Source organism: Hoplias malabaricus, chromosome 1 (assembly GCF_029633855.1).
Source record: "Hoplias malabaricus isolate fHopMal1 chromosome 1, fHopMal1.hap1, whole genome shotgun sequence".
Classification (NCBI taxonomy): domain Eukaryota; kingdom Metazoa; phylum Chordata; class Actinopteri; order Characiformes; family Erythrinidae; genus Hoplias; species Hoplias malabaricus.
The window spans coordinates 73797758-73811977 of NC_089800.1; the positions used below are offsets into that span (position 1 = coordinate 73797758).

General features: G+C 36.7%; 1 protein-coding gene across 3 annotated transcripts; it reads right to left on the reverse strand.

Annotated features, from left to right (window-relative positions):
* Nucleotides 1–737: 737 nt before the first annotated feature.
* LOC136708693 (tryptophan--tRNA ligase, cytoplasmic) lies at nucleotides 738–7258 on the reverse strand. 3 transcript variants are annotated; one of them, XM_066683415.1, is made up of 11 exons: nucleotides 7122–7258; nucleotides 6659–6780; nucleotides 6261–6471; nucleotides 5945–6053; nucleotides 5739–5858; nucleotides 4625–4807; nucleotides 4213–4313; nucleotides 3251–3363; nucleotides 2216–2389; nucleotides 1229–1369; nucleotides 738–1122 (listed from the first exon to the last, which is right to left on the reverse strand). In XM_066683415.1, the coding sequence occupies exons 2-11, from the start codon at nucleotides 6770–6772 to the stop codon at nucleotides 964–966; spliced, it is 1425 nt and encodes a 474-aa protein (XP_066539512.1). In that variant the 5' UTR covers nucleotides 6773–6780; nucleotides 7122–7258; the 3' UTR covers nucleotides 738–963. The 3 variants fall into 3 exon arrangements, with proteins under 3 accessions (XP_066539512.1, XP_066539518.1, XP_066539526.1); XM_066683421.1 differs by having other exon boundaries at nucleotides 7069–7164; XM_066683429.1 differs by having other exon boundaries at nucleotides 7107–7125.
* Nucleotides 7259–14220: the final 6962 nt, after the last annotated feature.

A 14220-nucleotide genomic window follows, 5' to 3' on the forward strand; every position in this document is an offset into this window, starting at 1 on the left:
ACTCAGCAGCAGGTAGGGGGAGCTCAGGAGACAAAAAATCAATTCTTGCATTTTAAAAATGTCATGCTGAATTGGGTTCAGAATTGAACACAATCACTTTGAAATGTAAACAGTACACAACTGTATTGCTTTACATCAAGAGATACTTAAAAAATAAACTTTCCATTGAGATACAAGTGAGATGGCTTTTAAACACAGACGTGCGGAAAACGTGTCATAATGAAAAACAAATATTCATTACATTGATTTAATGTTGCTCTGTCTCTTACCAGAAAAAACAATACGTGTCGATTTCCATTTAAAGGACAAAATGCTGAATTCGTGTCAGAATTGAAGAAAATCACTGAAAAATGAAATCGGCTCCACTGTGTGGTGCTGTGAACGTGCCAGGGCACAATGCAAAACAGAGATTGCATTTCAGCTGAGAGTAGTACTGTATTAGTGCCACAATTGAAAAGCAATCGCTATTCAATCACAGTCCTCTACTGAATTTGGGGTGTGGTCTTTCAATGGTTCTAGACTGTGGTTCCTGGATGCCAGGGGCGTATCTAATGTGATATTTATGTATAAATAATCACTTTGATTCTTAAAGTCAGTCAGCTTTATTGTCATCATGTGAGAATGTAGACTTTTGATGCTTATGATGCTTTATCATATTTCTGCTATGTAGTTTCAGTTTAAATTTTGCTGAACGCTTCACTTAAATCCCAAGTTTTGTATTAAACATAAAAAAATTCAATGCATCACAATTTGTTCCCAGGGCTTTAATGATGGACATATTAAGGGTGAAGCATTTACATTGATATGTCATACATTATGACATAACGTTTCTTTTAGCAACATGCCATGAGTATATCACTGCTCCAAATGAGTTATGAATTACTGCCATTAAGGCTATCCACAAGGACTTAGACCATAATTTAAAAATAATAGCTAGCAGCCTGTGTTTTTGTTTTCATTAAACTAGAAGTTATATTCTAGCTTTCTTGGGGTCATAAACTGCTTGACAGTCTCATCTGTAACTTGCTTGCGTCTGTCCTGGTGGGCAGAAATCAGAGGCTGAAGGGTCTCAATTAGAATCTTCTTCAGTTCACCAGTCAGAAGTGCTCCACTGCTGTATTCCTGGATGAAATAAATATGGATGTGTCAGCTTCCTGGAAAATCACTTTAAGAGAAATAGATTTCAAATTAAAAAGGCACAAACTGGACAATGTCTAACAAAAATTACCTGTCTAATTTTCTCCAGCTGCTCATCGTCCTCAAGAAAGAAGTTCAGGTACATGAAGGATACATCCACATCAGGATTTCCACCATATTTCCTGTGTTCCTCTATAGTGTCTTTTCCACCAGAGAATGCATGCTTATTGATCTGTGTAAATCACAATGATATTACTCAAAAACACAAAGAAGCAAACTTGTCCAAATATTCTAGTGCTAATTATCTTTGCCTAATGCAACATTTCTAAAGGGAAAGTTGTGAAGGTTCTTTAGAGCAGGGCTACAGACATTTGACCAAAAGATAGCACAACAAAAATCTCGTTTAACAAGATTTTAGCCCTTCATTCATTCTTCATGTGTTTAGCCATGCCCCAAATATTCAGTGTCATCATGTCACAAGACATTAACTAAATGTTAAATGGACACTTCTAACAAAAATGACTTGGTTAAGAGACAAATCAATCACAAACAACCAAACAAATTCAAATTTAACTTCCAGATCACGATTTTGTTACATTTCTGTAAATCTCATTTGTGTTGCACTTTACGTTTGTCTTGGCTTTTATTTCATGTTACTGTAGTAAACATAAATAAAACTAAATTAAAAAAAACAAACAAAAGCAATTCCCACTGCATTACTTCTGCGTCATCCCAAAATTCACAGAGGCACTCTACAAAATATACTGCATCATTATAAGTAAGGCACTCAGTAGTATAGAAGGTAAAGTGCAGCCGGGTGTGATTTAGGACACAGCCAGCATGGATTCAGCCATTTAAAGTAGAACCAATACAGCGAGTTCAGCCTTTGAAGTTGGAACTGAAAATGTGAATAAGAATCTGGTTTAAAAACAAAACTAAATGGATGTTGGACCTTTAAAGTTTCTAAAGCAAGGACCTAAAATCATATCTAAGTCAAGAGCCTTTATTATATTTACTACACAATCTGATTCTTACTCTGGGATGGTTGTTGTGCTTGTGTGTGTCTGGAAGACTCTACCTTGTTTTTGATCTGTTTGGGTGTGTCTGTTAGAAAGATTGAGGAGTTAGAATCACTGGCACTCATCTTGGTCTGAGCTCCTTGCAAGGCTGGGAAGAACGTGGAGTGCAGCAGAGCAGGTTTGAGGTAGCCTATTCGAGGAGCTACATCTCGTGTCATACGGAAATAAGGGTCCTGTGACAGGTAAGTAAAAGACAAATGAACATGATGTAAGTCTATGCATCAGTAATAAGGACAATCAGTTTATCTTTTGTTTATTATAGTCAGTAATGTTGTGTTTTCACAATGAATGTTATCTCAAGAATGAAATCAGAACAAGCACTCCTTAAGAAAAGAGGAACAATTTAGGCCTAGTCTCACAAGCTGTATTTTTAGCTTGACATAGTCAGGATGAGTGTGTACTAATACAAGAGTAAGGGCCATAAATTTAATGTTTAATGTTAACTAATATGCAAATAAACTGGCCACAAACCATTGTTTTGATGTGTCATATTTTCATCCTTTATAACACACCAAGAACAGTTGAAAAAAATATAAAAACCAACAGCCATTATGCTGATTTGTTACCCTTCTAGTTCACCTCAGTGGTAGAGAAAATTGATTCTGGAAATATTTTTCAATTGTTTTAGCGTTATACAGGAAGAAAAAAATCACCTGTGTGGAACTTTGACTCAAGAATCTAATCTGGTTTTTACTGCATTTTTCAAAATTCCCAAAATTTAAGAAACAATTTTTACATAACACGAACCAGACATGTGTGTCTCCTCTAGTGATAAAGAAAAAACAGTCAAAAGTAAAGTGCTTTCTTTGTTATTGCCTCTGAACTTACGTCTACAAATATTTCCTTCTTCAAATTGCAGGAAATAAAAGAGAAGCACAAACACCACAAAGCCAACTAATCCACAATATTATTTAAGGGGAACAATATTTCATTTATGAACAGCATATATAATGTCAATATGCTTTTGCATCCTTAATCACGGTATGCTAAATTGTACATGGAATGTCTGAAGCAAAGATTACAAATTCACTGACCTGGTCTATTGCACAGGGGATTAGACACTGCAAATCATTTCTGTTATTGAAGATCTGTGGAAATGAACTGCTGAAGGATGGAGCTGCTTGTATTGCAGGGAAACTTATCTTTCCTTGAGAGAATGTGAAAGCAGCAAAAGAAAAATTAGAAGGCAAAGTTTCTGAGAGAGCTAAAGTTTCCATCAGTACACATTTTTCTCCAAACATGTAGTTAGCCGATTTATTCTGTGATTATTAGCCACTTTAATGCAGCTTTACAATGTAAATCATGTAATACATGCTTAATTATTTGTCTATCGGATTGGGCAAACACATGCTTCCTCTGAAACACATGAGGTCAAGCCACCACTCCTTTTTGCACTGCTGCCAACACAACACCTGTCTGTCGCATCAGTTAACTGAGGTACATATCAGCTCGCACCATGAATGGAGGGGAGTTAGGGGCCGTGCTACTCGCCCAGCGAAGACATCTGTGCTCTCTAACTAACTTCTAATCATGCTATTATTTTCTATGACTACTACCCTTTTCTGGGTCCCAGCTCATTTAAGACGAACTGAAGCAATAGCGAAAATGTGGTCTAATGTATCAAAATGTGAAAATAGGAGAGGCTTGGTTACAGCGCACAGTTCAAAAGGCCACATCTGTGACAGGGTGAATTAGTGGGTGACTTGCACATGTGTAATATGTAATATGATGTATACAGGTTTGGGAGCATATGCTGCCATCTAGGCAACAACATTTTCAGGGAAGTCTTTGCTTATTTTAGCAATGCAATGTCCAATCACACCCCATATGTATTACGACATCATGTCTCCACAGTAATTACAAAACCTGTTGTCCGAGGTTCCCAAACACTTAGTGTTTTTAAAAGAAAATTTCCTTTTGGGAACTTTTGGGGAAATGGGGCTGTAAATACAAAACGGTTACTATTTTTGTAGTAAAAATTCTTCATTGCTCTTACCAATGCAGTCACTGTCTGTGAATCCAAAAATACCTTTCACTTGATTAAAGGTTACATGCTTTTGTATTTTCACCACATTTCTATAAAATGCTGGACTTGAGCTGTAGAGAGATAGAAATACAATCCGTCACAAACACTAAAACATCTGAAATCAATCAATATTCAGATCCCACAGTAATTAACTGCAGGGTTTGATGGCCACTATTTACCCGTTTGCTTCCATGGTACTAGTTATTTCTCATACCTATTTAAGTAATTTAAATTTATTGGGTTTCATTTTTTTTTCGCAGTTTTATTTCATATACTTGTAAGACCATAGTGACATCTGTTGGTTGTAAATAATCTTTAACAATAACATTATTATTCAAAACGCACAGATGGATGGATGGATAGAACTGTGCCTGCTCCTTACCCCATATAGTCTAGGTCTGAGAATATGAATGTCTTGTTGACATCAAATCCACAAGCGATTATGTCTTTCGTATTCTCCACAGCGAAACGATAACACTCCTCCTGCGTCAGATCCTTCCATAGGTACTTTTCATCATCAGTCAACTGAATGACCAGAGGCACGTCAAACACATCCTGAAGCCATCTACAGAATGCAAGGTTTAAATGCTTTAGGGTTAATCATAAGTGATAAAAAGAAAACTTCTTAATGTTGATGGCCTTTAAAGCCAACCACAATACAGCATTTCCAATGATAATTTAAAATATTAATAATAAAATTGTAAATGGTAAACCCTATTAGTCAATGTCAGAACACCATTCAACACTCAGGAACGACCATCCACTTTGATGACTGCATCAGACACTTGTGGGTTCACCCAGGATAGAATGCCAGTCTATATCTGGGCACACACACATATATTCACTCTCATTCACTCACACTCATACTAACATTCATTCAAACACACACCAGGAGAGTTTTTAGTAGTAGCCAATTCACCTAACCTCCATGTTTTTGGACTGTGGGAGGAAACCGGTTACTCTAGAGCAGGCTGTTTTACCCAGATCCACCGAGGGCCGTGTGGATGCAGGTTTTCTTTCCAACCATGCAGAAGCCACACCTCATTCCACCTGTTTTTAATCATTAGATCTAATCAACAGATCTTGACTTTCAGTAGTGTGGGGCTTTTGCGTGGTTAATAAGAACACCTGCATCCACACAGCCCTCCGTGGATTTGGTTTAACACCCCTGCCCTAGAGGGAACCCATGAAGACACGCGTGACATTAGTGAACAAGGAAACTTCACCCTGTATACAATTATTATGTTATATTATACATGCACAACCCTTATGGAGACGCTATATATAATATAATTCATTATAATAATCTTATATGCCAAGACATTTACATAGTACTATGTATGTATCAGCAAGAGAGAGAGAGGCAGACCAGAATAGCTTAAAGAATAGCATGGAAACTCTTAAATATTAAGCAATATGCTTTCAAAATCATTACTGTTGCACTTGGAAGTTTGGAGAACAAAATAATATATACAAGTTTTTATGAGTATTCTCACTTTGTAAATATGAAGGGGATAAGATGGCCAACATGCATTGCCTCTGATGAAGGTCCTCTGCCTGTGTAGAGAAAGAAAGATTTCTTGTTCTCATAGGCATCCAGGACTTGAGTCATGTCCCTGGAAAAGAATCATCACAGAAAAACACACTGATAAGAATTTGACGCAAACATTAATTACAACTCAACTATTGGAACATGGCCAACCTATGAGAGAAGAAGACTCCTCTGCGAAGGAAACGGTGAGGTGTCTGACCAGTGACTCTGCTTATTCTGTCAATCAATTCCTGTTCAATCTTATTGCTTCCGAATCTCACTGTAAAACATTTCAAGTCCAATTTTAGGCTTCCATCAGACAATTTACAGCAATGAAAAACATAAAAAGACAACACCATCCATAAAAACTGAAATCTAGGCTAAAAGAATTGATCTAATGTAAATAGCATTAATTCACACAAAATTCAGCAAGCATTCTGAGCATAAAAAAAACGGTCACACTAGGTACATGCTGGCAACAACCAACCAATGAGCTTGTCGTAGTCCACTCCTTTGGCATTGGTGGTTGCCACATTCCATGGATCCACATGATCGTCTCCATCCTCCACAGCTGGTCCATTGCTGTTTGTGAGGGCGATGTCGGAGGGTGGACAACCAGCTTTGTAATCTTGACCAGTAATTCTTTTGTAGTCTACTTTCAGTTTCAGCAGCAACTGTACAGCAGCGTCGATCTCGGCCTTGACAAAGAAACAAAATATTTGAATTAAATTCGTTAAACTGAAAACATACTAATATTAAAAAAAAAAGAAAGAAAACGGCACCTAAGTGGCACATAACGGTTTTGTTGACAAATACTTACCAAATAGTATTTAAGCTGTGGCTTCCACTTGTGGCTTTTAATGATTATAATGCAGCTGTACTTACTTTGACAGCCTTTTCTGTCTTAAGGCGTCGGACTTGTTCTCCTTGTTCACTGAGTTTCTCGTAAAGCTCCATGGGGGTCGGATCCGGCGACTCATGTCCCACACAATCTGTCATCTTCTAGCCTGAGACCCACAGCAAGACAGAGGCTCTCAGAACAACGGTAACATTCATTTGCGGGCCTTCTTACGATTTAATAATAATAACGAAAGCACCAATATATAGTACAAGACGTTGTAAAACAGTGTTAACCAAATCGTGCTGATAACGGTAACGGACGGAGTTGTTGAGGTAGCGTTACAGTTAGAGCCATATGTTAAGTAACGTTCACATCGCCTTCACAGCGAACTGCTGGCAAGTTAGATATCTACGGTTTCCCTCCTGCTCCGTCATATAAAACATTGAAAACTCACAAGACCAATGACAGCGAATTTCAGTAGACTTTGAGGACCTTTAAGACACCCACCGTTCCGGAGTGTAAAGAGCGCTTCCCTGGCAATTCATTCAACTTGCATCAGACTGGTCTGTCGCAGGAAAGCTCTTCCTACGTGAAACAGCAAACGATAATAATACTTCCACTGCCTGAGGACAAGTTAATGTAACGTACCAAGTATTTCATGCTGGCTTTACATATTGTAGCTATTTTATTGAATGAAGAGTTTATGGATTATAAAGAAAAAATATATGTGTAAATATTATTTCTTGTTTTGAATATTTTTGGAGATATAGTGCGTGACTCTTGTTTTGACGGGGAGATTCGGGAGCGACACACGCAAGTCGTGTGTTTTTTCAGCAACTAACTACAACCAACTAATATAGAACCAATTAAATTATATATTAATAAATGTAAACATAAAAGTTTTTACAAAAGTTTTAAAAGTTTAACAAAATAAAAAATGTTAATAAAGTCAAACAACACTTGAAAACAATTACTGTCAAAAAAAAAAAAGCTGTCAAAACACTAATGCGTAAATCCTTAAATGTTTTTCTGTAGCCCTTTTTCCTGAGTGTAAGTTGCTTTAATTTCCTCTTTTGTTATTTATTTTTTTTCCTGCTGTAATTTTTGATGATCCTGTCCGGTATTTGTTTTTTAAAAAATCGTTCATTGTCTCCAGATAATTTTTTAACATTCTTGTGTGTTTTGATTATTCAGATCTTAGATATTATTTTTTTAAGGAATCAATAGGGGAAATAGCCATTACTCATCAAAGTACTATGAATGATGTTTCATCCTATTTTTACTACATTACTGTGAGTGTAACTTCAAAATCAAAGCCCCTCACTAAAATGCTCTTGAGCACTTCAGCAATTTTTTCCCCTCAAATTAATTCTTTTGAAATATCCTCAAGATGTACTCAGGTTATTTTGCAGGCAATTATAAGTCAATTTTAACTGCGTTACCCTCTCTGGCCGCCATTCACTATTGCAGGCATGCTGGAAGTTATTCCGTGATTTACATTATTCTAATGTAAATTGACCACTTCAGATTCACTTCAGATTACCAGGGTGCCTCAAATTTAAGGATTTTCTTTAGTTCCATTAACACTCCAGATTTATTAATTCAATACAAAATTAACAATTATTACCATTATTAAACTGAGTCACACTGAATGTTTAACAATGTTTCAAAAATCTCTTGAGACAGCAGTGCAAGCTCAGAGCCCCATATTTTAATCTGATTTAGATTCCTTCGTAAATCAAGCACTTAAATATGGGCCGAAAGTAGACATTAAGAACTCTAATAAAGATGTTTGCATATGAAAATATCTTATAACACTTCTGATTACACAAGAAACAAACACGGATTAGCCACAAGATTAAAATCACTGACAGGTGAAGTGAATTACATTGTGTAAGACCAGGGAGAGGAGAAGGCAATTTCCCCAGATTATTAAATAACACACATTTTTGTGCCCTCCAAACTGAGTAATAAACTTCATTCATTCATTCATTCATTGTCTGTAAGCACTTATCCAGTTCAGGGTCGCAGTGGGTCCAGAGCCTACCCAGAATCACTGGGTGCAAGGCAGGAACACACCCTGGAGGATGAGCCAGTCCTTCACAAGGCAACACACACTCACACCTATGGACACTTCTGAGTCGCCAGTTCATCTACCAACATGTGTTTTTGACCGTGGGAGGAAACCTGAGCCCTTTGTTTATTATACAACAAAATTCAAACTAAAATTGTACTCTGAGAAATTTAAAGTATATGGAACATTATATTCAAATTATTCTACTAATATAGCCTCACTTCTTGCAGAAAGGGTAAAGTGGTCACCTGTGAGGGAGAATAAAATTAAAAAATCACATTGATCATGACAGAAAAACACTGCAAATGTGAGAGTCTACATTACAACAGCCACTGCAGGAACACCACCCATATGGACTATCAAATCAATAACAATTTTAAAGTGCTTAAATGAAACTAGGCATCATTCTATAACCCAAGGTTCATAGTGATTGATTGCCTGTATAACAAAAAACAAAGGAAAACAACCTTGTCAACCAATTAAACATCAGGGAAAATTGTTGGCAACTTTTGTCAGGCCAACATTTGTCAAAATACAAAAATACATTCAATATTTTAATAAACATTAAAAAAAAAAAGCAAAATCAGTGTCTGCCCAAATAAATTACACCTTTTACACTTTTAAACAAAGCTGTACTAATGATAAAAGTTAATCTACAGAAGAGAAGAAGGGGACAAATCCACCAAGTAGCCAAACAACTGAAAACTAATACAAGAGTTTAGTTAGATCAAACAATCCATTTAAGCTGAGATCACACATAAAAGTGCCCTTTACCTCATGGACTCTCCACCTAACCAAAAGCGAAAAAAGCATAAGGCAAACTGTCATCCAAGTAGGCTACGAAGTTGCAGTCACAAATTAGCCACCAGCAACTTATTAACAATGTAAAGATATGTCAGAAATAACTATTGATTACTGCTGATTATCACATTAAAATGGCTACCCATTAATGGGGGGTGGGATTAAAGTGGGATGTAGTAGGAAGCAACTCAGATTTTGAAACAGGTGTATATAAAGTGGAAAAAAATGGCAAAGGTAAGGATCTGGGCAATTTTAAAACAGGCCAAATTCTGATGGGCATAATAGTTTGGTCAGTGCATCTGTAAAAACAGAAGGTATTGCAGGGTGTTCCTGGTGTCCAGTGGTTACTACCTACAAATGTTAGAAGCCAGTGAAACAGGGACAGATTCTCTTGTGCCTTTGTTGAGCACGGGGTTGTAAAAGGTCAGCAAATGCACCCAGTCCCATAGGCAGCAAGCTGTGATGCAACTTGTTTTCTAAAGCTTTCCAGCCAGCATTAACTTCTGTGCTATGATAGCTCTTCTGTGAGATCAGACCAGACAAGATAACCTTCACTCCCCTCAGACATCAATGGGCCATCACCCTGCCGCTGGTTCCTCACTTTTCCTTCCTCTGACCAGTTTTGAGTACAAAATACTGAATAAGAGGAACCCCAAAATAAACCACTTCATTTGAAGATGTTTTGAACAAAACTCATTTCAATTTCACTGTTGTCAGAGTCACTAAGAAATGTATGCTTTTATGCTTTTCCTGCTTCCAACACATCAACTTCAAGATTCAAGACCTCATTTTTGATATTCACTTTACCAGTCTGTAGTGTTAGTCTTGTGGCATGTCTGTTGCACTTCTAGGCAGTGAAAAAAGGTCTGATGAAACCATCTCACAAAAGCATAAACATTAGTAATTATTACCATTATCAGTCATCATCTTCTTCTTCTTCTTTCGGCTGCTCCCTCCCATCAGGGGTCGCCACAGAGGATCAACCACCATTTGCACCATCGATCTGGCACAGTTTTTACACCGGATGCCCTATTATTACCATCATTAGTAAATTACTTCATTGCACATCATTGAGAGATTCACCCATTTTGTTTAGCCACTTGTCATAAGTGTATCTATATTTCATCACTGTCCAAACCCAATCTAATGTCTGAAATATTTTACAGAAGGACAACATTCTTAACTTTTAATGTAGGTTAATGTAATATCCTTATCTAAGTATCATATGGACTACAAATGGCACTGAATAGAGCTGATAGAGACTTACAGTCTGTAACTGGTATCTAATCCAAAACTAAGTCAAGAATTAGTGTTTGTCTGGGAGAGTGACCTTGAAATCGAAAGCCCTCAATTGAAGAACATGAAAGCAATGATGAACTTTACTGAAAACATTTCTGAAGGCAAGTGTTTGATTAGTTTTCTGTGTGTAAAATGACCATGCAACTGTTTATTTGAAACAGTACTCATTAAAAGCAATGTTTGAGATTTTAATCAAAAACAAATTTTTTTTTTGTTTATAGAATTCTACTATTTTTACTAGCTCTCCAGCCTGTTTACACACTGGAAAAAGCTCTGATGATTGTACACAGCCCTAGCATGGCAAAGGGGGTCTTTGGCTGAAATGACTCTGGATTTTTCTCTTTTTCACTGGCTGAGTTACAACAAAGAATCCATGAAGAAACCTGGACTGTGGAGAAACCTCTGAATATTGAACAGCATGAAAAGCATGACTTTTTTTGTTGTTACAGATTACTTAATGTGGAAATGACTTCAGAGTGGATTGACTCAAAAAGTGTCCATAGGTGTGAGTGAGAGTGTGAATGTGTGAGTGTGTGTCGCCCTGTGCAGGACTGGCCTCCCCTCAAGGGTGTATTCCCGCCTTGTGTCCAGTGATTCCACGCAGGCTCAGGCCCCACCGCAACCCTGAATTGGATAAGCGGTTTCAGACAATCAATGAATGAATGAATGCTTAATACTGGAGCATATTTACAGTTCAAGTCTCGACACTGAACTGAGTCAAAAATACAAAAACAAATTAATTGTTCATTAATCGTAATTGTGGTAAATTTCAACATGTAAAAGGTAGCAAAAATATCTAATTATGCATAAATAAATAAATTATAGTGCAAGTCAAAAGTTTGGACACACCTCCTCATTAGTCATTGGTCATTGGTGGAATAGAACTCTGTACCAGCCCCTACCTCTGCACAACCCAACCCAGACACATTAAGGCAGTTCTACAAATTAACTCTTGATGAGGCCACAGCTGTTCACTGAAAACCATTCCAGGTGACGACCTCATGAAGCTGATCGAGAGAAAGCAGAGTGTGCAAAGCTGTCATCAAAGCAAAAGAGGGCTACTTTGAAGAATCTAAAGTAAAAAACATATTCTGGTTTGTTATGGCATCATTATGGCATCGGAGCGTTATTTATTGCTTATCCAAGACAATGTTGTTCTTGATGTGTTTTCCCTCTTTAAGTGACTCTGTATTTCACATTTACCTTATGATCCCATGAACTGATCATAAGTTACTAGGCAGTATGCAATCAAAAATAACCACATGGGATTGACGACTCATTTTGGCAAAATTAAAAGACCTTAATATAATAAAAACATTTTCTCAATATGACAATACAAAGGGAAAATGATTTTATTGCAATTCCTAAATAATTTCAACTTGATTCAATTATTATATACAGTGTGTCAAATGGTTTAGTAAATGCACACAACTCTATATTTAACTATTACCTTGATACATTGTGCATTCGTATGTTCAATTTCATGCACTTGAGCAAGGCACCTAACCCCCCAACTTCTCCCCGGGCCTTGGGGATGGCTGCCTGCCCACCCCTCCAGGTATGTGTTCACTGCAGATGGGTTACTGCAATAATTAGTATTAATTTTTTTTTTTTTAATATTGTGTGTTGTTCCTGGGTTATGTTGCTGAACCTTAATTCGGATGCACTGAATAGAGCTGATAGAGACTTACAGTCTGTAACTGGTATCTAATCCAAAACTAAGTCAAGAATTAGTGTTTGTCCGGGAGAGTGACCTTGAAATCGAAAGCCCTCAATTGTAGAACATGAAAGCAATGATGAACTTTACTGAAAATATTTCTGAAGGCAAGTGTTTGATTAGTTTTCTGTGTGTAAAATGACCATGCAACTGTTTATTTGAAACAGTACTCATTAAAAGCAATGTTTGAGATTTTAATCAAAAACAAATTTTTTTTGTTTATAGAATTCTACTATTTTTACTAGCTCTCCAGCCTGTTTACACACTGGAAAAAGCTCTGATGATTGTACACAGCCCTAGCATGGCAAAGGGGGGCTTTGGCTGAAATGATTCTGGATTTTTCTCTTTTTCACTGGCTGAGTTACAACAAAGAATCCATGAAGAAACCTGGACTGTGGAGAAACCTCTGAATATTGAACAGCATGAAAAAGGATAAGGATGTTTTGAAAATATTGACTTTTTTTGTTGTTACAGATTACTTAATGTGGAAATGACTTCAGAGTCTGCTAATTGCATGAAAGTAAACACAGACTGAAAGTGCTACAAAAATAAAACACCTCGAGGTACATAGAAAAAAAGTTTCTCTGGTACGTCAATAGTGAATAAGAAATTACAGGCAAATTGAACTTCAGCCATGTACACACTATTATGTTCCTTACACAGACGTACCATTTCACCTTAAAGCTGGAGGTGGAGCTTCTGAATGAATAAAAACATGGGAGGGAGTTTGTTTTGTTGGGAGAATAGAAGGTCCAGAGAAATATCTAAGTTGCCTTTAATAGTGAACGAAAGCTTAGCTATAAGTATTTAAAGTCAGAGATGGAATCCAGTCCACATTTAGGTCAGTGTGGCAAAATATTCTGCTATAATGGAACTAGTTAGTTAGTTAGTTTGTAATTAAAGCTCATGGGGCCACAATCAGGGCAAGGAAAATAGTAAGATGTAATTGATTTACTAATACTGTTTTATTTTACATATGTTGAGGCTGCCACCAATGTAAGTTCGTCATATGTGTTGCTTTTGTTTTGTTACTGACAGTAATTTTAGGAGTGCAGACGTTTTTGTATTGCTGAATTACTCCATTAGGGACTTTGCAGTTAAGATCGATTAAGATCGGTTGCCTGTCATGGCCAAAATCAAAACAGTCCAACATTAAATGTTTTCTAGAATGGAACTAAAAACATATTAAATAACTATTTGAAATAAGGCCATCATAATCTAACTTATTTTAAATGCTAAAAGAACTTATTTTGCTAAAAGAAATTGAAAACATAACTGTAGGCTCAACCAATCACTATAATTATCCATACCCTAAAGATGGTCTAGTCTGTCCATGTTCTCTTTTCACTCCACAAGACACAAAAGCAGAAATTGAGAAAATTTGTAAGGAAACGTTTATCTGAAATTTTTGTTGCATGGAACAACAGTGAAAAATAGAAAATTGGAAAAATGGGGGGAAAAAATCTAAAATTGTCCTGAGTTACGTTACACAAACCAAACGGACGGGAAATCCTGCAAATTGTGCAAAAGGGGTGGAAGGTTTTAAAAAAACTTAAAAATGAAGCTGGGTTTTCATACCCATGTTACATCTATCTTAGAAGTGTTTTAAAACCACTGGAAATGTGTTCATACATGGTTGCAATAATGAGAAATCTTGAATCATTCGGGGTATGCTAGAAACTACTCAAAGTCTCATCTCATCTCATCTTCTTTTC